The 25,561-nt window shown below is 41.1% G+C and overlaps 1 protein-coding gene across 1 annotated transcript; it reads right to left on the bottom strand.

The window, feature by feature from the left end:
* Positions 1 to 1,662: 1,662 nt before the first annotated feature.
* Positions 1,663 to 3,280, bottom strand: LOC129728964 (probable cytochrome P450 313a4). The gene is made up of 5 exons (XM_055687439.1): positions 3,115 to 3,280; positions 2,804 to 3,056; positions 2,616 to 2,742; positions 1,905 to 2,328; positions 1,663 to 1,838 (listed from the first exon to the last, which is right to left on the bottom strand). Exons 1-5 carry the CDS (start codon positions 3,278 to 3,280, stop codon positions 1,663 to 1,665), a joined length of 1,146 nt encoding a protein of 381 aa, XP_055543414.1.
* Between the last annotated feature and the right edge of the window lie 22,281 nt (positions 3,281 to 25,561).

Below are 25,561 nucleotides of genomic sequence, written 5' to 3'. Positions count from 1 at the left end.
GTTTCGTTGTTTGCGTATTGCCTTAGGTTGCATGCATTCGACCCATACGATGAGTTTGGAAGTTTTGGCGGGCGTTCTCCCATTAAACGACCGCTTTTGGGATCTGACTACTCGTATTCTCATCAAATGTGAGGTTTTGAACCCCTTGGTAATTGAAAATTACGATAGGCTAGTTGAACTTAATTCTCAAACCCGTTTCATGACTGTGTATTTCAATCACATGTCTCAAAGTATAAATCCTTCCTCATACACCTCCAATCGTGTCAACTTATTAGATACTTCTGTTTCTACTGTGTTTTTCGATACATACATGATGGAAGAAACTCGTGGAATCCCGGATCATTTACGCGTGCAGCAGATCCCTAAAATATTTTATAACAAATATAAAAACATCAACTGCGACAATGCGTTTTATACTGATGGATCACTTCTCAACGGGTCCACCGGCTTCGGTATCTTCAACAATAATTTTACCGCCTCCTACAAGCTCGATACTCCTGCTTCTGTTTACGTCGCAGAATTGGCTGCAATTCAGTATACCTTAGGGATTATTGAAACAATGCCCACGGACCATTACTTCATCTTTACGGACAGTCTCAGTTCTATTGAGGCTCTCCGATCGATAAAGGATGTAAGGCACTCTCCGTAATTACTGGGGAAAATACGGGAACATCTGAGTACTTTATCCGAAAAATATTCTCAGATTACCTTAGTGTGGGTCCCTTCTCATTGTTCCATTCCGGGCAATGAGAAAGCGGACACTTTGGCTAAGGTGGGCGCAACAAACAGTGATATTTACAACAGACCAATTGCCTACAATGAATTTTTAGAATTTTCACGTCAGAGTACACTTATCAACTGGCAGGCCTCGTGGGATAAGGGAGAACTGGGGAGGTGGCTACACAGCATCATCCCCAAGGTTTCCACCAAACCTTGGTTTCGTGGGTTGGATGTAGGACGAGATTTCATTCGCATGATGTCTCGGATTATGTCCAACCACTACGGGTTAGATGCACATCTCTTGCGTATTGGGCTGGCGAGCAGTAATCATTGCGTTTGTGGATTGGGGTACCAAGACATTGAACGCGTGGTTTGGGTGTGTGCTGAATACCGCGGCGCCAGATCTCTACTCTTGGATACCCTCAGGGCCCGAGGAATACAGCCCTATGTGCCAGTTCGTGATATTCTCGCTCAGCGAAACTTGCCATACATGCTACATGTTTATAGCTACTTGAAGAGCATCAAGGTGCCAATTTAACACAAAAACAAAAAAAAAACATGTTCGTTTTAGTATTAGATTTAGTTTCAGCTCGTAGTCGGCAGCGAGGGTAAAGAATTTGCCTTTAGATTATAAGATATTTTAGACCATAAGGCATTAGATTTAATTGGCTCCGTAAAACATTAATTTGTATTGTGCCGTGTCAAATAAATGTTGTGTGAACAAAAAAAAACATATTTTATCTATCCTGTCCACTCGAAAAGCTTTCTAGTCAGTTCATCATAATGCGGTTAGTTGTGTTCTTATTATTATGCTTGATCGTTCCTCGGACTGTTAGCATAGCAGTGAAGTAGTTCTGTGATTGTGCTTGTCATAGCGAAAAGATTAACCTTGTGCTAATGGGCTCAACTGAGGATTGAGTTCACATACACATTGCATTTGAGTTATTTGATTGGTAGTGATTTACGACGTTCCAAAATTAATCCCGGTTCGTTTGAAAACTTTAGCACAGAATCAATTTTAAATTTCAGATCTATGAGACTAACGTTACTCTTAAGTTCAAAGCTCTTCAACAAATGCACAACCATTATCTTGAGACTCATCATGGCATATCGATGACCTGAAATCAAAAAACCAATTTAATTTGCTACTCATTATGAAGCATAACGTTGCCGTCTTGACCTACCTATGCAGTTACGGTTACCGCCACTGAAGGGAAGAAAAGCGAACGGATGACGTTTGTTTATATTTTCTCCACTAAAATTTTCCGGATCAAATTGTTTCGCACTAGGGCCCCAAACATCTTCCCGGCGAAGTAAATTATAAATATTTAAAGCAAACGAGGTACCAGTCGGTATCAGTGCTCCGTCCAACTCGATATCGCTCGTTGTTTGTCGTAGAATTATTGGAACTATAGTAAAATGGCGGAGGCTTTCTTCAATGAACATTTCCGTGTATTGCAATTGTCCCAAATTATCAGAAGTGAAGTGCGATTTACTAGCCGGGGGAAAAACTTCACTGATTTCTTGATACACTTTCTCCTGAAGATGTGGATATATTCCGAGCAATTGTGCAATGAATCCCATTGCTATTCCCGTAGTGTCACTACCCTGTATCATTATTAAGTACAAGCATGATTTTGCATAAACATAAACTGCTTCAAACATACCGCCGTAATCATTGTGCTAATGTTATGGGTCACCTCGATGTCATTAAGAACTTTCAAATCATGAAGATCAAGAAATTGGTCTATGAAAATTTTTGGTTTCTTATACTCATCCTGATTATCGATTTAATTCGATTTCAGCCGTTCTGCTCTTTGATTAAGGGCGTTACGAAAAACCTGCCAATATTTTGAAGTATTTTTTACAATTGTCACAAATATTTTGTAAGTTACCTTATCAACAAATTCCCACGCATATTGTCTCATACTTTCTTCCAGTTTAGAAGCCTCCGTGAGCTTATAAATGGATTCTGAGCATGTGAAAAGATTCAAACATCTTTTTGCAACCAACTCCAAAATACTACCGTCAAGGATTAGAAAGTTCGTAAGAACTAAATAATATGTTAACACTTATTACATACCCATTCATATTGTAAGCAAACTTTTCAGTGTCATGGTCTTTATCGATATCAGAACCAATTGTAGTAGCACAAACCATGGCCAGAGTACATCTTGTCATATACTTTGTTATTTGAACTTCACAATCTTCCGGAATCTGTAATAAACTTTCAACCAGCTTTTGTGCAAATCTATCAAAAATTGGGAAGAATCTGTACAAAATCTTGTGATTGAAGGACGGATTCAGCGCCTTCCGTTGAACTTTCCAAACGTTAGCTATGGTCGAGTTGAGACATGAGTTAAATATTTATTGATTGTGTGACAAACTACTCACGTGGGGCCGCAAACAAGCCGAAATCTATTTTGAAAAATTCATAAATGTACGGTTTTTGGATGCAGTGCGTATGCGGTAGGATGCCTTGAATCACATCTGGATCGCTGGTGCCAATGAACGATATGGGACCAATCCATATTTTAAATAATTTGGCAGGATTTTTCATTATGTGTTGTACATTATCAAACATTTCCTCGTCGTTTTTCCACAAGAACGACAATAAATTTCCGACAGATCGAAGTAAACCACGAACGCGAACGGACGCAATTTTTCGCTGTGTCACAATTTGCTCGTTGAATATACTTAAATTTATTGTTCTCGGATAGTGTTTCATAAATGTAATCGTAAACTGAATCAAATCAAAGGTAAAGTTGCTAGTCGAGCAAAAATCAGCCCGGAAATTGTGAATTCAGACTTCAAGTGACTAATAAGCAACTAACTGTGACAATTCTGGTCTATCAGCACCAGGAAAGAGGAAGAAAATTGTGTATGTTATGTAATGGTGTCGAGTTTAGTGCGCTGGACAAGGATGCTTTTTGGTGCGGCCTCAATTTCAGCTGCAGCCAGGAGCCAGCTCAATTCAAGTGTTTGTTAGAAGTTGAGATCGGTTGTGAAACTTCCGCCTAATCAACCACAGTGTCGGTTAAATATTGTGTGAGAAAAAGTAAGGACAGGCAACAGCCTAAACTTATTCCCAATCTGATCCGGATGACATAGGTGAGAGCGTTCCTTTTATATTTTATTATATTTTTCTTTAAATGCTGGAGGATTCGATCAATGGGATAGTGAACAAGCAGTCTATTCGTGTTCGCGTGCATTTAATATTTAGAAGTAGCCATTTTGGGATAAAATTCATGGAGTCGAAACTAAACCACGGTTAGAAGTAGAGTTTGAATACCCGGCTTCACGCGTATTGTTCTACACAAAATAGCGTTAGTGATAGAGACCCCCATTGGATCATAATTTGTTAACAGTGACTAAACAAAATAGCTAAAGTTGTTTTGGTAAACATGCACATGGATTATGAGAGTTTGAAATGTAAGTTTTGCTACTAACCAGAATCGATGCTAACTATTTTTCGATTTTTCTAGCTTTTGAATAGTCGTTTTGAATATTATTTTATAATTATGGCTTGTTTGGCGTTTTGTACGCAAATTTGAGACTACGTTTTGGCAAATATGTGTACCTGCATTTTTCAAATTATTAGGGCTTTGGATGCATGGAATTTCGCCAATTTCTGTATTTGAAAGGCGACTCTTGCGTAGACAAACAAAAGAAAATCGACGTGAAACGCCGCGTCCATACGCGTCCACATCGGTAGAAAGGAATAGAGCGGTCGTGCATGATGCTTCGGCTCTGCCTTAAAGTCAGGAAATCGCTTTTTAAGAACAGACGAATGTCGTTAGTCGACCTGTTAAGCAGAAAGCCATATCTCCGGGTGACCGAATATCTACCGTTATAATTTTCGGTGTAAAGAGGGTCCTTCACGAAGAAACGATAGAAGTGGCGAGACGTTAACGTGGACTCAACTCCAGTAGTTTTCGTAAAATCGTGTAGTCAGCTGAGATAAATCAATGGGAGATACGTTTCGGTAGTTGTATAAGGACTTCATAAACAGATGTCCGAATGTCACGTCGATACCTTCCATGAGTTCGTGTTTTCCACAGATAGATTATCAACGCGATGTAGTTTTCGGTATAACCTCTTGGAGGAAACAATAGAAGTGTCGAGACGTTAACGTGGATAGAACTTTTGTAGCTCTCGTAACATTGTGTAGTCAGCTGAGATACACCAATGGGAGACTCTCTTCGGTAGTTGCATGATGATTTGTTGAGGGAATGTTCGAATATTTTAGTCTGTATTAATTTAATCGCAGTTCCGGTATTCTCGCGTGCCCTTTTTTCCGTGGTATATCAAACAGAACGAGTTCGAATCGCGTAATAATTTTCGCGGAGGTTAATATGAACTTGTAGGCGCAATATTTGCTATGAACCCGGTACCCGAATTCAGCGCATCGTTTACCAAAACGAAATCTGCTAAAAGAGCTAACACAAGTACTTCCACAATCATTGCAAAAAAATCAAAACCGACTCGCTCGTTAGGATGTTCACAATATGACTAATCGATGGGCGAGGTTGGATAGTAACTTATATCGTATCATTTTAATTGAGCGAAGATTGATGAACCATTAAATTACGGGACATTATATTAAACTCAAACAAAAACAGGCGCATAAATACAATGTGTTGAAAGAACCGAGCGCAACAATCTGCCAACTAGACAAAGCTCTTCCAGTCTACTAACATGCAGGATTGTTCGCATGAGAGAATGCTTTTTCGATCAAATCGTTTTTGTCTGTAGTAGTTAAATTCGAGAAAAATGTAAGTGATAAGTCGTCGCAGTTGTTGAAATTGATGTTGTTTGTCAAAAGATTTAAGTTATTGCTGCTACCAAATACTATTCTATCAAAAGAAACGTAAATATGGCCAATTTATCGTTAAAGAAGTGTATTAAAAAAGTTGCGAGCGCTTTTAATTTTCAGAATATTCAGCGCTTAGCTCAGGAAAAGATATAATAATTAAAGTTGGCAGTGCATCAAAACATGTGAGTTCAAACAAAACATAATGGCAAATGAAAATTAGCCAAAATCCAAAAAAAAAATTTTTCCTCACTCATACTTACCTTACTTAACTTTGTTGGTCGATTTTTTTTCTCTTATGTATGCCTGAAGGGCACTGGGTACTGAAATGCCACTGCGACATTTTTGCTGATTGTCTTTTGTGGCGGGCCCCGATTGCTGTGCACAGGTTACGGATTGCTCGTACTCATTGATGGAGTAGAGCTGTTTTGTTGTAAACCTGTACCCCAATTAGGTACAACATAGTTGATGAAACTAATTATCTGTTTGGGATTAGAGCTCCACACTTGGTATAGAGTTAAAAGGTAACTTCCTAAGAAGTTGTACCTAGAGGAAGCAAGAGCTTCGCAAGGGCAAAGCAAATGCTCTGAACTCTCTGGTTCAGATTTGCAGAATCGGCAGGTGTCGTTCAACACTACACCGATTCTCTTTAAATGATAAAAAACGGGACAGTGTCCGGTTAGGAGCCCCGTGATTATCCGTAGGTCACTACGATTTAGACTAAGTAGCTTTCTGGCGGTTCCAGGGTTCGGATAGACAAACTGTATAGCTTGTCTACAACCCTGTGCTTGTTGCCATTGGGATACTATTTCTAGCCCTTCCCAAGTTAGTAGTTCGCTTTTGATAGCGGAAATGGACGTACCCAGAAACGGCTCGGGGCCAATAAACCGCTGAGCTGATCTCTGTCTTGCTAGGTAGTCAGCGTGTTCATTACCCTCGACTCCGCAGTGTCCGGGCACCCAAAACAGAAAAACTGAATTCTGTCGGGAAAGTACCCGTAGAGTTTCAATAGAATCCCAAACAAGTTTGGAAGCGCATTTGACGGACTTAAGTGCTAGTAGTGCTGCTTGACTGTCCGATTTTCGCATTTCTGTAGTTGCGTTGCAGACATATTTTTGCGCAGATATATATGTCATAAACCTCTGCTTGAAAAACGGTGGGCCATTTTCCCAGGGAAAATGTTTTCCTGATACCGGGTCCGTATATACCAGATCCCGTTAGGGATCCCATTTTCGAGCCATCCGTATAAAAACTGACGATGCCAGGTGGAAGATTAGGCCCTCCATTGTTCCACATAGAGCGGTTTGTTTCAATTACCCTATATGGAATATCCATGTTGGTCCTAACGTCCATCCAGTCGGAGACTGTGGTTAATAGCGGAGTTAGTTTGAACTCCCTAAGTATGCGAAGATGGCCGATTTGGTCCCCTTCAAGTATAGTTTTCCACCTTTGACCTTAGAGCGCCAAGCTCTGCTTCCTTTTTCACATGAAGATGTAGAGGTAGTAGGCAAAGCATAGCTTCCATGGCTGGAGTTGGAGTTGTTCGCATAGCGTTGGTAACCGAAAGACATGCAAGTCTTTGAACTTTTTTGAGTTTGGCTTGCGCAGTCACTTCGTTCACCTTAGGCCACCACACTAGGGCAGGATAGGTGATTCTTGGTCGGGCAATGGTCTTGTAAGACCAGAGTGCCAAGTCTGGTTTCAGTCCCCAGGTTTTACCGAACAGAGTTCTGCAGGCCCAGATCGCTGAGATCGCTTTCTTAGCGGCATGATCTAGTTGTGCAGACCAGTTCAGTTTCTTGTCCAGAATAATTCCGAGGTATTTGACTTCATTGCTGAAGTCCAGTCTAACTCCATTCAGTATTGGAGGAGTGATGGAGATCTTCCGTCGTCTGCCGAATGGAATTAGGACTGTTTTTAAGGGGTTTATGTTTAGACCCTCCTGTAAACACCATTACATGGTGGTATTCAGAGCCGTTTGCATCCGGCTCGACAGTGTTGCGTCATCTTTACCTCTGACGATGAGGACGATGTCATCGGCGTATCTAATGACCTCGTAACCAAGCTGTGAAAGCTTGTTGAGAAGTGCGCCGACAATTAGTGACCATAACAAGGGGGAGAGAACTCCTCCTTGCGGGCATCCCTTGATCACTGACATTGTTACAGACGAATCCCCCAAGGTTGCTGTGATCACTCTGTTAGAGAGCATTGTGTGTATCCAGCTCCTTGAAGTGTGGTCGATTCCCTTATTGGAGAGAGCCGTATTAATTGATGCAAAGGACGTGTTATCGAAGGCCCCTTCCATACCAAGAAAGGCACAAAGTGCCGTCCCCTGATAACTCAGGGACTTTCCAATCAACGTCTCTAAGCTGTGAAGAGCAGTTTCTGTTGACTTGCCGCTTTGATAGGCATGTTGGTTCCTATTCAGTGGAGAGTCTTTATGAAACTCATCACGGATATATTTCTTCATTTTTTTATCCCATCAACTTGGGAAGTGATAAAGTCAGACTTATGGGTCTGAAAGTTTTAGGTAGGGTTTTGTCCTTTCTTCCAACTTTGGGGATAAACACTACCTTCACCTTCAGCCAGTTATCCGAAATATGGCCCAGGATAAAGCTGGCTCTGAAGAGGTTGATGAGTTCGGACATGATAACTGCGGCCGATTTTTGTAGAAAGATGGGTAGTATGCCGTCTGGACCTGGAGACTTCATAGGGTCGAATGAGCTTAGAGCTGTGCTGTGTTAGCTATTATCCTTTCCCACGATAAGTCTACATGTAACCTATTAACATTCATTATTTGTAAACCCGAGCTCTTCGCGCTTATTCAAATCATTTCACACTTCCAATCGAACATGAGTCTTAGTCATAAATTCCTTACAACATTTTCCAGACAACTTTCCCATCCTCATTTCAATTCGACTTCAAGCAATACATTTCACAAGCACTTGAAGTGACAAACCTTACAACATCTTTCCATACCATATTATCCACATCTCATAAATAACATGCACCGTGAGAAGCATGAGTCGATGCAACTCTTAAGCCGAACGTAAACATTGAGCAGGCCAAGAAGTGCAACGTCTCGCATTTCACATATCGTTACTAACCTACATTCTAATTCTTACAAGCAGCACTCACCATGCTCAGGAACTCAAGCGCTCCGCGTAGCGCGCAACTATATCTTTCTCAAATACAAATATATCTTTCTCTTTCCCTTAAGTAGACTAATTATAATCGATTCCTATTGGAACGAAAGCTTAAGCGCAATTAGAATAGAACCGATGTATGTTTAAGAACATAAAGGAAAACCAACTGAAGGTTTCATTATTGTAAACTTAAAATGAAATAAACAGAATTGTTACAACCATCATTGGAGTTAGACTGATTCTCACAAATGCCGAAACCCATCATATGGCAAACCGTGACAGTCTAAGTCAGTTTTAGGACTTAGAAAAATTTACTAGTGAAACAACAGTCCAAGGTAAGGACTTAGGAGTGCAAGTGCAAACCAATTTAATCAAAACATGTGCGCGAAAAGTAACTCTGTGCAAAAATGACACACACCTGGCAAGAACTTAAAGAGCAAGTGCAAGCTCAAGTGGACGCAATCCAGTTTATGGACAAAGTGGGTAAAGAAATTTACCACCGAGTGAATAACACGCGTTTCCGAAACTTAAGAAATTTACGGTACGTGCCCCTCAACGGAGTGAGTATCGAGAGCTGCTGGGCAAGTGCGGATGCTCAGATCGAGTGCGAAAAGAAAAAATCTGAACAAACAGTGAAACAGTGACATGGTACAACATGGGTAAATCGCAATCAAAGAACACGAACCAAAACGGCGATCCCCAGGTAACAGTTATCCAAAATCAAGAGCAACATAGCTCTGAGCATGGTATGCAAACTTTGCTACTGTGTTTAATTTTAGTTACTGTTGTACTCCAACTCGCTATTACGCTATACAAAACATATAAAAAGCGAGAAAAGAAGGTGGCATTAAAAGCTGCACGATCGATCGCAGCACTTAATGTGTAGAACAAATTGATGAACTAGAGAACTAAATAGCGATGATAAGTAGTGTCGTGAAAGATTGATGAACTAAAGAACTAAATAGTTATGATAAGTAGTGTCGTGAAAGATTGATGAATGAACTGTACCAGAAACAACCGGAACCAGGAATCGTGATCCCGCAGACACCCGTTTGCATCGGAAATATCATGTTTGAGTCACCGATGACAAATGCCCGGGGCAAACAGCTCGGCGAGGCCAACCGTTTCCAACAACTGTGAGATGAGCTACCGGAACAAGAGGAACGCGAAAGGATGTTTTTGTGTGAGTACACAAATTTAGCTTAGATTATTAAAACTAAATGATTTATACCTATTGAAGCTTCCGTGAACAGTCGACGGGCCAGCAGGATGGACTCCCGAGATGCCATATGTCTCGAATTGTCCTGCCGCGACCTGTCACTATTCAGTTCTTCAGTCTCTGTCGATCCAGGAATGTGGGTGTTCATAAGAACCTCCAGCGTTTCCTTGGTAATGACAGTAAGGCATCCATCCTCTTTCCTCACTTGTCCTAAACCGTTAGTATGGTCTTTGGACATCGCCTTTTGGAGCCGCGTAGCTTCCGGCAGTTTGGATTCTTTCACAGAAACTAACTCTGAATTTCCGTTTAGCCTTGCGTAGCTCGGCGTTGTACTTAGTGAGGGACGCCCTATAGTCGTCCCAGTTAGACGTGACTTTTGCCCTGTTGAACAACCGCCTAGTTTCCCGACGAAGGTCACTAAGTTGATCATTCCACCAGGGTACGTCACGGCATACTGAACGCTGTGTCAGTGGACAGTTAGCGTCGAAAGCATCCATGATTCTGTTTTGTAGATCATTTGCTGCCGAATTCAGGTTAACTGAATTTCGAATGTTGCTGTAACTGAAAGTTCGTGAATCGATCAGGTGTTCCTTAAAGGATTCCCAATCTGTAGTTATAATGGATAAATATATCCGTGATGAGTTTCTTAAAGACTCTCCACTGAATAGGAACCAACATGCCTATCAAAGCGGCAAGTCAACAGAAACTGCTCTTCACAGCTTAGTGACGTTGATTGGAAAGTCCCTGAGTTATCAGGGGACGGTCGATTCCCTTATTGGAGAGAGCCGTATTAATTGATGCAAAGGACGTGTTATCGAAGGCCCTTCCATATCAAGAAAGGCACAAAGCGCCGTCCCCTGATAACTCAGGGACTTTCCAATCAACGTCACTAAGCTGTGAAGAGCAGTTTCTGTTGACTTGCCGCTTTGATAGGCATGTTGGTTCCTATTCAGTGGAGAGTCTTTAAGAAACTCATCACGGATATATTTATCAATTATTTTTTCTCCATCAAGTTGAGAAGTGATGAAGTCAGACTTATGGGTCTGAAAGTTTTAGGTAGGGTTTTGTCCTTTCTTCCAACTATGGGGATAAACACTACCTTCACCTTCAGCCAGTTATCCGAAATATAGCCCAGGATAAAGCTGGCTCTGAAGAGGTTGATGAGTTCGGACATGATAACTGCGGCCGATTTTTGTAGAAAGATGGGTAGTATGCCGTCTGGACCTGGAGACTTCATAAGGTCGAATGAGCTTAGAGCCCAACCTATTGAAGCTTCTGTGAACAGTCGACGGGCCAGCAGGATGGACTCCCGAGATGCCATATGTCTCGAATTGTCCTGCCGCGACCTGTCACTATTCAGTTCTTCAGTCTCTGTCGATCCAGGAATGTGGATGTTCATAAGAACCTCCAGCGTTTCCTTGGTAATGACAGTAAGGCATCCATCCTCTTTCCTCACTTGTCCTAAACCGTTAGTATGGTCTTTGGACATCGCCTTTTGGAGCCGCGTAGCTTCCGGCAGTTTGGATTCTTTCACAGAAACTAACTCTGAATTTCCGTTTAGCCTTGCGTAGCTCGGCGTTGTACTTAGTGAGGGACGCCCTATAGTCGTCCCAGTTAGACGTGACTTTTGCCCTGTTGAACAACCGCCTAGTTTCCCGACGAAGGTCACTAAGTTGATCATTCCACCAGGGTACGTCACGGCATACTGAACGCTGTGTCAGTGGACAGTTAGCGTCGAAAGCATCCATGATTCTGTTTTGTAGATCATTTGCTGCCGAATTCAGGTTAACTGAGTTTCGAATGTTGCTGTAACTGAAAGTTCGTGAATCGATCAGGTGTTTCTTAAAGGATTCCCAATCTGTATTCCTAGGATTTCTGAACAGCTCTCTTTTCAGAGGGTTGGCCTCTATATTAAAAACGATATGTCTGTGGTCCGACAAACTAGGTTCATCGGAGACATGCCAATTTTTAATCTTTTCAGAAATAGAGGCGCTACACAGAGTGAGATCAAGGACCTCCTGTCTGATAGCGTTAATAAACGTGGGGTTATTCCCTACATTACATACATTGACATCGTTAGAAGTAAGGTATTCAAGAGGTATTCAAGAGGTACAAGAGGTAGTGTTGGTGTCCGAGCTACCCCAGATCGTGTGGTGGGCGTTGGCATCGCAGCCGATCAGAAACGGCTTGTTGATGGCCTTGCAGTACCGCACGAGCGCAGCAACTTCGGGTGGCGGTATATCACCTTGGTCGCCCGGAAAGTAAGCCGACGCGACAACCATCTCCTGCTTTCCTCTGGTTGTCGGTACTTCAACCGTGACGGCAACGACGTCGCGTTGGATAAATTCTGTAATAGGTAAAAATTTTAGTTCTCTATTTAGCAGAATTGCAGTCCTTGGTTTGGACTGCGTATCACAGTAGATTAACCTACCGTTAGGAGCGTTAAGTCCGAGAACTTTGGATTCGTTGATCCACGGCTCTTGGATGAATGCAGCCGCTAGCTGCTCTTTGGCGAGTCTCCTGCAAAGAATTCCCGAGGCGTCTTTTGCGTGATGGAGATTCGCTTGCACGCAGCGAAGGCTGCTCACTTTGCAGTGAAGTTGCCGTCTTTGTCCGGGTCGGAAGATGATCCGGGTATTGGCTGTCGGCTGCCAACAGCGGTTTGGCTGGTAGATGGAAGTTGCTCTTCCTCACTGTTCGGCTTCGGTTGCAGCAGTCGATTGGCAACAGAAGGTCGTCGCGCACACTGTGGCGGTTTTTGACTCCGGGATGCGACTTTTCGGTGGTTGATGCTTCACACTCTTGCGAGTCTTCGGCGGAACCGTCCGAGCAGCCGCGGGGTTGCGTTGTTTGGGTGGTGACAGGGCACTCACGGGGGAGCATCCTGCGCGTACCTTCCCAATCGCAGGGTTGCGTTTGGGTGGTTGTGGGGCACTCCCGGAGGAGTTTCCCACGCGAACCTTTAGCCCATTCGCAGGACCGCTTTGCCTGGGTGGTGGCAGAGTACTCCCGGAGGAGTTACCCGCACGTACCTTCCCTGACATTGCGACGGAGTCTTTCCTGCCTGTGACGTTCGGCCTTCCGCTTACCTTTCGGATGCGTGCTTTGCCGAAACCGTAGTGCAGCTCATTATTTCTACTCTCAACGAGTTTGGCCGATTCTTCGTCAATATCCAGAACTAGTTCGACCGAGGTCTTTACCAATTTGCGGTTACAGACTCGCCACATTTTGGCAGAGAGATGGTCGTTCTGATTCTGGAGTGAACGAAGAATCTTCTCGTCCGGAGAGTTCGCACTGTCCGCGAAGTAACCGACATACCGTCTGGCCTTCGGCAGATCCTTCATGTGGTAAACACGAAGCTTTGCTCCCTCCCACGGTACGAGAGAAGGTACCTCCCTTTCCAACCACTGCACTGTGTCGTTGTCGGCACAGGCAAGTTGCAGGAAGCCATTTTTTAGAAGGCAACCGTTAAACTTGGGCTTGGTGGTTGGATTTTTCTGGTCCGCAATGTGATCGAGGATGGAGATCCGGACAGCCTGAAGATGGTCCGTTGTGAGTAGGGAGCTGGGGTGGGTAGCAGAAGTAACCGCAAGGCTCATAGCTCCCACCATGTCCCCATGTCCCTATATGTGGCCATCGGAGGCGGCTTCGAACCCGATGACCCCAAACCAGTGCCGTTCCGCAGTTTTTCAGGCTGTGGACACTTAGTACTGGTGTTTGGGGACACCAAGTCATCCGACCGCTGTCGCTTGACGGCGACTTGGTTCAATTCAGCAAGCTGCTCTGTCGGAAGGAGGGCCAGCTTCCTGGCTTCTTCGTACGGGAGACCGGAGCGAAGATTTTTGCTCAGTCGCCGCCTTTGTGCGTTAGAAAGTCGCTGGACAAGGGGTGCCGATGATTCGGGTTCTCTTCGTCATCGCGCCTTGTCTCTGGACTGGGAAGTAAGTCCATTTGACTTTCGTCATTCCCTTGTGGAGAACGTAGGATTAGGGATGAAACAGAGGGTCCTCCGTCCAGCGATTCGCTGTCGAGGTTGAAGTCGTCCTCATGCTCCATCTCCTCCGTTCCGCCCGGTGCGTTTGTTTTTATAGGACTGCGCTCCGATAAGTCCATAGGTACCGGCAAAGAAAGGCTGCCTGTGGCCGAATTTTCTGAATTGAAGTGATCCATAAAATTCCCACGAGTCGCTGGGTGAAGAAGAGTCCGCTGCATCAGTGACCCGCGTGATGCAGTAAGGGCTAATTACTGTGAAGGGTGCCCTGGTGCTCCACAGGCTCCGTTAGAGGCTGTTTTTTTTTAAAGCAACCCCCCGCCCCCCCACCAAGTCATCCATCGGCACGGGTCGCATAACACCTTAGTTTAGGGGTTTGAACCATTGGATTTTACGCAACAGCCATGGTTGAGAGCTGTTGCAACCATCCTCTTTTACAGGGGCTTTGGACCCTCTGCTCCAGTTCTCAATAATTCAAGTCTATTCGTAAAGGCTAAACTGAACCAAGAGAACCGTAACAGGCGGAGTTTATTGTTGGTCGATGGTCCGTTAACCGGTCTGAGGCCGAACGGATTAGACAGTGCGAAACCTACTACGTAGTCGACGGCCTCTTCCTGGCTCTCTGTTCAGTATAGTTTTGGCGGCTCTCTAGTAAGACATTCTGGCTACATGTCAAGCCCACAGAAGGCTGCCCCGCTTGGTACAACCTAAGATTCATCCGTCTGCGCCACACTCCATCTTCCAATTTACCGCCAAGTTTCGATAGCAGAACTTTACACTCGAAAACTCCAGCGTCCATGCTTCATCTCCGTAAACGACCACTGAAAGGATCAGCGTCCTGTACACCGCTAGTTGTGTGCGAGTTTGCAAACTATGGGACCTTTGCTTGTTACATAGTCCGTAGATGGCCCTGTTCGGAGCTGCGACCCGTCGTTTTACTTCGCTGCTCTTATCGTTACCACATGTCGTAAGCGTAGTAAGAAAAACGAGTTCATTAATCACTTCAAATCGTTTCCCATCAATCTCAAAGCTGAGGTTCAGCATCGCCACCTTCCCTTTTAAAAGCCCTGAAGGCCTCCTCCATAACCCTACGATCGATACCGATGATCGTACCGTTTCTTCGCACGTTTGTCCTTTGTACTGCACCTTCAGGACAATACTGAGAAGTAAGTTGGAGAGCACATCCCTCTATTCCAGTCTATCTAACGTTTCGTCAGGAAACCGTTATCTACTACAGCTCTTTTTTTGGCTAAGTTGTATGTTGCCTTGAAATCTACAAACAGATGGTGAGTTTGCATGTTATACCCCAGGAACTCATCGAGCATCTGTCGCTGGGTGAAAATTTGATCCATCGTGGAACGCCTCTGTCGACGACCAGCACGGTATTCGCTGACGAAAGATTTCATTAACGGTTTCAATCTGAAGAATAGAACACGGGAGAGCACTTTAAATGCGGAGTTAAGCAACGCAATGCCTCGATAGTTACAACAATCCAATCGATGGCCCTTCTTGTGGTTTGGGTATTGGGTATGAGGCCTTCTAACTAGTCGTTCAGCGTTTCCCAGATCCTCAATATAATCTGGTGGATCGCATAGTACAGCCGCTCGCTTCCCGCTTATAGAAGCGGGGCCGAGATACCATCCGTCCCAGCGGCCTTGCTGTTTTTCAGCTCACTGATCGCCTTTTTAACCTCCTCTAGTGTTGGTGGCTCTACAGATTGTCCGTCGCTCATGATCCTTATCCTGTTCCTGTTTTGCTCTTCTTGCTGTTCACCGTTAAATAGTGCTCCTGGTAGTGCATCATCCACCTGGCTGCAATCGTCGGTTTACCCGTAAACAGGTTACCGTCCATGTGGACCAACTTCAAAATACGGTGAAGAAACGCTGGCTAGAGCCGTGCACTAGGTCATTGTCAAGGTTTGGGAGGAAAAACGAGTACCGGAGGAGTGGATGGAGGGTACTGTGTCCCATCTACAAAATGGGCAACAAGCTGGAGTGTTGCAATTACCGGGCAACCACTCTGCTGAACGCCGCCTACTAGGTACTCTCCTAAATACTCTGCCGTCGACTATCACCATTTACGAAGCAGTTCGTGGGGCACTAACAGGCGGGATTCATGGGTGCCCGCGCCACCACGGATCAGATATTCGGGGTTCAGCAGGTTATGCAGAAATGCCACGAATACAACGTGTCCACACATCATCTATTCATTGATTTCAAATCGGCATATGACACAATCGATGGAGACTAGCTATGGCAAATTATGCACGACTACGGATTTCCGGATAAACTAACGCGGTTGGTCAAAGCGACGATGGATCGAGGGATGTGTGTAGTTCGAGTATCGGGGGCACTCTCGAGTCCCTTTAAAACCCGAAGAGGTTTAAGGCAAGGTGATGGTCTTTTGTGCCTACATTAGAAGAGCGAGGATTAACACGAGTGGCACGATATTCCAAAACTCGGTTCAACTGTTTTGTTCCGCCGAAGACATCGACATTGTGGCTCGGACGTACATCGGACTAAAGGCCGAAGCCAAACGGATTGGACTGGTCATCAATGCATCGAAGACGAAATACATTAAAGGAAGGGGTTCGCGAGAAGACAGTGCTAACCTCCTTCCTCGAACAGCAGGAGCTACTTGGTGAGCCATCTATCGTCCACACCGCTAAGGTTGGCAGGTGGGCTGGGCATGTTGTAAGAATGTCGGATGACAGCCCAGTGAAGATGGTTCTCGAAACTAATCCGGCAGGGATGAGACGGAGAGGTGCGCAGCAGGCAAGGTGGATCGATCAGGTGGAAAACGACTTGCGGACCCTACGCAGACTGCAGAGTTGGCGAACTGCAGCCATGGACCGAGTGGAATGGAGACGACTCACGTACAGCAAAGGCCACACCACGGCTTGGGACTGTTTGGTAAGGTAAGGTAAGTAAGGTTACCGTCCATGTCGTTACACATCACCGGCATACCTCTTTCAAAATTTAAAAAAATAAGATTTTTTCATGGACAATTTTTAGAAAAAATCATGGTTTGCTCATACTTGCTACCGCTGAGATATCTACTTCACAAAATTATGTATTTTTTTCAAATTTTGAAAGCGGGCTATTTGTGTTCGTTTTGTTAAGTATGACTGTAGCCATTCCAAAAATTTTGTTTCCGTTCTCTTTTTTTTTTAAATTGAAATTTAATGTTTATTTTTAATTTTTTTTGGTCAAAAAAAAATTTTTTGTACAGTATACATTTTTTTTATGGTGCATTTTCAATTCCCTACAACTTATTCTCAGACAGTTTTTCTATACAACCAACGGTTTCTGGGTCACAATGCTTCGAATAAAACCTATGCCAAAAGACATACGCCCTTTTAGAATGTAACTCATGGGTGTAAAAAATCTATCCACCTGTGAAAAATGCCCAGTTTGCTAAGCCAAATACGTGTGCAAAGTGTTATTCAAATCAAAAATGGTCGATTAAATTTTCGCGTATTTCCAGGCGATTTGAAATGATTTTGCTCAAAAGGTAAGGTAAAAAAATAATATTGAGGAATTCGATTTGAAAAATAAAATCATCAAAAGCAATCCGTAAAAATTCAGTTTTTTTAGGATTACCCATAACGAAAACTGCAGGACTGGTAGCAGGTCTCTTTTTAGAGACTTAATCTCTATTTTAAAGTTAGTCTTTACTTTAAAGTTAGTCTCTAAGAAGTCTCTTTTTTCAAAGAAAGGTCTCTAAAGTCTCTTTTTTCTTCTAAAATGATCTCTGTTTCATCTAAAAGTCTCTTTTTCTATTTCTCGCTTAAATTATCAGACCATGAGTATCTGTTGTGCTACAGGAAATGACATCACAAATAGGGACGGCCGACACAATTCAAGAAAATATCTTGAAAAAGAAAGACTCTCTCACCCCAAGCTATTGATTCGAACCGACCAAAAAAGTAGTTGCCAGCTGGCTAGAAGTGCGTCGCTTTTCTGATGCAAAAGCAAATCCCAAGTACATTCTGTTTCGGAATTTGACCTACTGTTTTTATTAGATACAGGTTTCGCAGCCCACCGTTATATTATACAGGACAATTACTGGGCTAGCATTACGACACTAAAAGTCTCTCTTCCGAACGTCGAGACCAGCTGGGAGCCTTTTATGATGCAATTCTAAAAAAAATTAAACATTCACATAATTTGGAAATGCAGTAGTAAACATGCGACAAAAGTAATAATTCACAGGGTGACCATTCTCTTCAGCTCCATTTATTTTGAACCACTGAGGAAATGTCAACTTGAAAACCTGTAAGCCAATTGGCTTGATATTTTCTTTTCTAAAAAGCTGGATGTTGGTTTCAATCAAACTAGCTTTTGTTTTTGCTAATAAGTGTGAACGTTTGCTTATAGCAACATCAGTGGCATTACTGTCTAATAAATGAAACTTCAAAATAATCGTTATTTTTCAGGCCGAAGAAATCGTCATCGAGTGGCTCGCCTGTTTACCTAAAATTCATATCGAGGAGGCCCTGCACTTGCAAAACGACACATTTGAGAGTGTATTTTTCATAGAGCCACAAAATCATCGGTGGGTGTCCGGGTATTTATTTTGTTTTTCTAGCATAAATTCGGACCATGATGAATTCTACATGACAATAATCAATTTCGATATAGAAATAATCGATTAAAAGCTTCATTTCGACTTGCCGAAAATATAAGGGGCAAGCTGATATGATAAAAATTCTGGCCGAAATAGACTATATTAATGTTTTTTTTTAAATTCTTCAATCAACACAAAATGTTCGATTGACAACCTGTTTTGCAAAGAATTTCAGGAGAATTTTGAGCAACTAAATTGTCTATCTGAAAAAACTTATTTACCCTACAGTGCCCATTCACCACTCACTTTTCACGTGAAAAGCTATTTTTTCATAACAAAACACACTTCACGAAAAATAATTTCCCCAATCCTCCAGAAAAGCGTTGCTGAAGTATAGGTGAAAATATTTTTCAAAAAATGTGTTTTGTTATGAAAAAAATAATTTCCAAGTGAAAAGTGAGCGGTGAATGCAAACCTTACGGTGAATGAGCACTGTACGGTAGATAAAATCTGAGAAGACCAATTTTTTAATTGCACTTTTTGTTAATTTTTTTTTCTTTTTTGATAGAGAATTCAAAATTCAATTATCTCAATATTTTTCTTAAGTTTACAAACCATCCCTTCGCAACATGCTTCTATCTCGTGTTATTATTCGAATATATCGAGTTATTAAAAAAACTTAAGTCCTTTTCAAATGTTAATGCAGATAAATTTAAAAAAATATGCAAAGTTGGTTAGGGTACTAAGGCTCACACACCCACAAAGTTTCATTGAATTCTGAAAGCTACTGCCAACCCCTCAGTCGAGTTGGCGCGAAATCCTTCTCATCTTTATCGAATTCTTGAAAAGCTGTCATGATCTCGTTTGCTTTTCATAAAATTTATTGCGTGTTTTATGGCATCTTTGGCTTCTACTCGGGTTCACGGTGTTCCAAATACCGTTATTATAAAATAAAATACGCCATCAAAACTGTTAATGCAAGTTGGTTTGTATTACTGCCTTTCACTTCTGAACCAAATTTGAAAATCATCGTTGGACTATTTTTTTGCGTTAAGCCGTTTTGAAGTTTTAGGGAGGATTTCTCATACAAATATACTCAAACAAACCTTACAAAACGAACATAAATCGTAGTAGGTATTGTTTTACAGGCAACATATGCCTATTGACGACCTTCCTGCAAGATTTTAGCTGTATTAGGACCATCGGAAATTTGTTCAGATTAAAGAATCCCGGGTAAAATGCAAAAATTGCCATTTTACCCAGGGCCTGAACCAAAAACATAATTTGACACCTCAATTCACTGAAATTCTAAAGTTACGTACCGCACGTAAGAGCAACATCAACGGTTCGGTGGCACCTGTCAGTTCTTAAAAAGGTCTATAGTCAGGGGAATGGCAACATGCTACCGCTTTCTATGTTCAATGAGTGAAGAGTCTTCCCGACTAAAATGAAAAGTATATGGAAGTTTTGATGGGCGCGTGCCTCGGGCCTTTATTTTTAAATAAAGTCCCGATAAGTTGGCTACTGTCAAACGGGTAGAGTTTGAATAGGGCTGTCATCCCCTTGTCTATATTGAATCCACAGACAAACAGACGTGTCACTCAATGATGATTTCTTTGTCCAAACCGTTTTTACGAAAATTTGTCAAAAGGCAGTGAGCCCACATGGTGGAGCATAAGTATAACGTTGCGAACGAGGACGAGGATTCTCAAGGTTCTTTCCAAGAGGAACATCTGTTCGTCTGTGGTAAATTTATCAATATTTTTTGTTATGTATATTCGTGCAATGTTTTTTTTTGAACAATACACGAACTTCGTTTTAAAAACAGAAGCAGAATCGGATAAAAAACATGTTGTGTAAACACTTTTTTTATTCATGTTTAGTTATTAAACAAGATTAATGGAGCATATACTTACATTAAATATCGAAAAATTTCTTTTTTCATTGCCACGAATACTTCAAATTTCATGACTTTCCATTTTAACTGAACCTTTTTGAGTCTATCATGTACATATTATGAGTAATTCGTAAAAGTTGAAACCTCATTTTTTAATCTTTTCTATGATATTCGAGGTATGAAGCAACCAACTTATAACTCCTATTTTTCTGCAAATTTAGAAACGGGTCTTTGAGGCATCGTTTGCCACCAAAAGCTAAAAAATGCATTGTGTCAATCATTAATTCAACTAACGATACATGCGCCCTGGTTCACGGTTACTTGGCAGCAAGAAAAACCCTTCATACCTCAAAATCATACAAATCATAATTTATCCTCGCAGTCGTCAATTACAAAAGAGGTTATTTAGGTTATCTTAGAAGGAAAGGTTGACGATTTAGGCTCAACATAGTTTATAACTTTGCCAAAAAATAAATTTGAAAAATAAATTTGAGAATTTTTGTTATATTTGAAACTTGTTCGTATTAAGCCATCAAGATATAAAGTTTTCATTGATCTAGTTTTCGAATTCCAGTGTGAACTAAGGTTCAAATGATGTTTTTTTGGTTTAGATTAACAAATGGCCGTTTCACCCGGGGTTTTCTTAGTCCGAAAATTTTCCCAATAATCATAATAAAGCTCAAATCTTCCAGAAAGGCCGTCAATGGGCATATGTTTAGGAGGGTTGTTTAAGTATATTTGTATGAGAAATCCTGCATAAAACTTTAAAAGGGTTTAACTCAAAAATTAGTCCAACGATTATTTTCAAACTATGCCCAGAAGTGCAGGACAGTAATACAAACTAATAGGCATTAACAGTTTAATTTAATTAAGGGCCTTGAAAAAATTGCTAATACATTCTATTGGCCTTCGCTCAAAAATTTGGTATGTTTCGAAGTTTTTCGAAAAAAAAATGTATTTCTAGATAACAAAAGATCTCGACGTTTCATGTATTTCTAAGACATTTGACATAAAAAAAAATAATTTCGACAATAAATGTAGGTAATACTCATACCACTGTGGCACTGTTCATCCCTAAATCTGTTTCAGGTCAAATTTTTCATGGAGATTTTTTTTCGAGGAGACAAGGTTTTTGAGTCCTACTGATAAACGAAATTCGAGGGCCAGAATTTTCCCATAATATAGAAACTTTGGAAGCTCAACGGCAAGTTAACAACAAAGATGAAAATTGTTCAAGACTATGTAGAAACATGTCAATCGATGAGCAGTTTTAGTAGTTTCCATAGTTTTCAAACACTGTTTTTTTCTTATTTTCAAAAATAAAACAATGGGGGAATTTAGTGAATATTGTCGGGAAAACCAGGAAAAAGCAAGAAATCAAAAGTGGATTTTGAGTGGTCACCCTGTAATACGTTTGCATTGCCTTTTTAATACAATCATTTGATATCCAAAAATAAAAATAAAAAAGGCTTGTAATTTTCACAAAACAATAATTTTTTTTTGCTTCTTAGTCTGAATTTCCTCTTTTTAAGTTTGCTTCATGGTCACTTTTTAGTCTCTTTTCGGTTCCTTTTTGGTCTCTTTTTTCAGGCATTTGATCTCTAAAGTTCCTATTTTCGAGTCGCTCAGTCGCTACCGGCCCTGAAACTGTGTAAATTTCAAAACTAGCGTTTAATATTTCGCGTGAAATTGAAATTTCGCGTTAAAAAAGACTCCTTAAAACACCACGTACAAAAAACGCGTAAAAAACGACTTCAGTATATTGTAAAAACGAAATCATGACATACATCAAAACCAACTGGGAAGTTACGAACTACTCAACATATATTTTTTGCGGATAGTTAAAGCCAACAAAGATGTAAACTGTGTCCTGTGCTAGAGAAACTCTCCTACATTCACGTACAATCAAACCAGCGCAGCGCGTGCCAAATAAAGATGGAAATTACCGAAAATCTTAACTTATCGAGTTATCGCACCGTGACAAAAATTATGTTGGTTTCTACTATCCGCTTCATGCCTGCAAAACGAGCACAGTTATAAATTATTTGATATATATTCACTCTAAACTATGTCACATGAAATGAAATTATGCATTTTCACAATGATGTATATAAAAAGCCTGCAACGCTTGTGACTAAATTCACGTTCAGTTTAACTATTTTACAAGCTCCATTTCCACCGGTCGGAAATACAATCGGACTTTGCCGATTCCGGACCAGAACTTCCGAACACATGTCAAACACTCTACAACATAAAAAGAGAAATATTTTTGTGTAAACCATTCTTTTATATTTATGTACTGAATTTCTAATTATTCTAACATCAGTTGACGAGAAATAACCGCGCAAACACTCGATTTATTTGGTAGCTACAGGTAAAACTCCAGCTGTTAAAGCTTTAAATATATGGCGTTTTGATGCTTCGTAATACTCATTCGATCTAGTGCCAATCAATATAATGGACTTTAAACAACATCAACACCGCTTCAGCTTGTAATTAAACGTACGCGGTTAACGAATAGAGTATTGAAGGAAATTAGCATGTTTTTTGCAAATGGAGACGGTTTTTCCATAAGAGGTAGCTTGCTGTTTTGAATTTTTCTATTATGTATAATAAGCGCATTTGAAGCCGCCTTTTGAAGACACTCTGTTAGTTATAGCTGTAGCTTCGATTGTAGTGCATAAAACCTATATGACTCAAGCAAATTAAGTTTGAAGGCAATAAAAATAAAATCAGATCAACGCCTCTTTAATATATCCCTGAATAATTGTGTTGAATTATGAACGATAATAAAGCTTCAAAAAGCTAAACTTACGTCAATAAAATTATTCAAGGAGCATAGTTTTTACTTAAGTACAAATGACTAACTCCCTATCCGGTGCGCCAACCAATTCAACTCGTTGACACTTTTCTGGTTGTTTCCGCCTCATTAATTGGTAGGTAACAAGCACCGATTAAGCCATTTCCCTAAGCCATTCACTTCATTTGTCCAATTGTCAGTCTGGTTACTCCGAAAAGCTACATTTTCGCGTCCACATTGCGTCGTTTCACTACATAGTGAACCTTTTTTCACCGATCCTACGTCAGCCGGTGGGCTGCATCGAAACGTTTACCCATACAGGTGAAAACATTAACAGCTACTGTTTGAACCGTGAATTTGGAGAGCAAAGTGTTCATATAATCAGAAAAGTGTTCGCATTGATCATCATCAGCGGGGCGATAAAATTTTTAGGTTAGTTGATTTTTCCGATCTCACTATTCGAGTTTGACTTCTTCGCCCGTGGCCACGGATCGCATGTCATGCTATTTAAGCAGTGCATTCCGGTGGGCGGTTGGCACATGAAACGTTTTGGCGTGCCGTCTGCTGATGGACAGGGGTAATTGCGTCATCGTTTGTTTTGAAACCTGCATGCGTGCAAATCAAAGTTGACAACGAACGATATTGGTCTACCCTAACTGTACTGCTTGCTGTGCCCTTGAGCAGTCCAATCTTTGCGAGAAAATGTGGTAAAAACACACCATTAACCAGAGCCGTTTAACATAATTGCTAGATTTGGCTCTACGCAAATGCTAGCGATATTGAATGTGGAAAATTTTCATTCTAATCGTTTCATTCGTGTGTAGCGTGCCAAAAAGCTGTACGAGCGTTGCATACAGTAAATTTCCATCATAACGCATCTGCTGTTCCGTGGGTTTGTTTGGATATTAAACGCTGTAACGGAAACCTGTAATCGCTCCCAAGACTGTTTGAAGTGCCTGAGTTCCGTGCCTATTTCATTCACTGGGAAACGTTTTAGGGCTTGTTTCCTCGTAGGGTCTCGGCCCAGTGTAAAATGGCATCAAGTGTTTAGAATGTTGCAATTCATCTAATAAGCAACAGGGGGGATTCCGTTTTCGGCGATTTCACTACCTATTAGTATAACAATAACTTCATTTAGGAATACCAGTAGCAGCATGAGTTCTAACTAAATTGGTTTTTCCCCTTTTTGTAATAATCAGAGCGGAACTAATCATAAGGTAATATATGCGAGCGAAATTTTGAACTGCATTAAATCATTTTGCGCTATTCCTGTGGTATAGATTGATTTCAACTGATCGAACTGTGAGTAGCTTTAGGAAGAATAATATAGTTCAAGCCTGTTATTATCTCTATATGAAAAACGGGATTGTAAAGAACAACACAGTTAAAATCTTTTATGTTATATTTCTTTAGTAAAGCATTTGATGGAGGTAAGAGCAATATAAGCCGCACGTCATGGTTGAAATTATTTCAAATTTTTTCATAATATATCACCAAGTTAATTCACGCTCTGTATCTTTCCAGTTGGAAATGATAAGTATCAAGGCAAATCAGAGATCAAAAATCATGCTGTTTCACATAAAATAGTGTTTCCTAACTTTGCTTATTTAACCTGCTTTTCAAATGATAAACGCATAACCGTCAGAAAGTCATGGCTGTAGCTCATCACTATCAAACGTAGCGTTGCCAAAGTAAGACCTAGCAATATACCTAATAATACTTGTCGAAACACATTTTTAGCTTATGAGACCCTCATTATTGATGTTATGATATTACTGTGTTCAGCAACATTGTTTAAGTTTAAAATGAAAAAATATTTATTTCTTCTGGAATATGTATATAGGCTTTAAGCCCGTTATCCACACTTAAACATCCACACTTAAATAAAATACAATAAATTAAAGACAAAAATATATCTGTTATTAGCGTTAAATAGACCAAACACACAAAATTTCTGTGATATAATACTATTTTCCTGCTAAGCAACAGAAATTGATGGAAGCTCGTTTGGTAAAATGTAAACTATGTAGACGTCAGGAGACTAACAATACAAAAATACCAATCAATGGAAATTCATTTGAGATCCTAGATTCCGATGTTTTTCCAATAATTATTGTTGACACTCCATTAGTTTGAAAACTAAACTGTTGCTAAATAATTCCTCGAGTAGCGTTTTAGTGGAACCTAAAAACAAACGGCGCATTGAGCTTTTTCGTTCCCTAAAGAGAGTTTTCATTCCAACCTAAATGACCTGAAGATTAGCAAAATGTCTACTCATGTATTTGGCTCAGAAAACTGAGTTTTTCACAGGTGTTAAATTTTTTAGACCCAATTCTTTTTTCAGTGACGACACCAGCAGAAAAATTCCTCGACGCCTTGTAGCAGAAAATCGTGCCTACTTTGGAC

This window comes from Wyeomyia smithii, chromosome 3, assembly GCF_029784165.1.
Source record: "Wyeomyia smithii strain HCP4-BCI-WySm-NY-G18 chromosome 3, ASM2978416v1, whole genome shotgun sequence".
NCBI classification, from domain to species: domain Eukaryota; kingdom Metazoa; phylum Arthropoda; class Insecta; order Diptera; family Culicidae; genus Wyeomyia; species Wyeomyia smithii.
The sequence above is the reverse complement of the archived record's forward strand: the minus strand, read 5'-3'. Positions and strand labels throughout refer to the sequence as shown.

Bases quoted from the DNA above. Each gene is read 5' to 3' on its own strand.
- LOC129728964 (XM_055687439.1), bottom strand. From the start codon at position 3,280: ATGAAAAATCCTGCCAAATTATTTAAAATATGGATTGGTCCCATATCG. The intron at 3,057-3,114 runs GTGAGTAGTTTG...ACTCGACCATAG, and splicing joins CGGCTTGTTTGCGGCCCCAC to CTAACGTTTGGAAAGTTCAA. The intron at 2,329-2,615 runs GTAACTTACAAA...ATAATGATACAG, and splicing joins CGTGGGAATTTGTTGATAAG to GGTAGTGACACTACGGGAAT.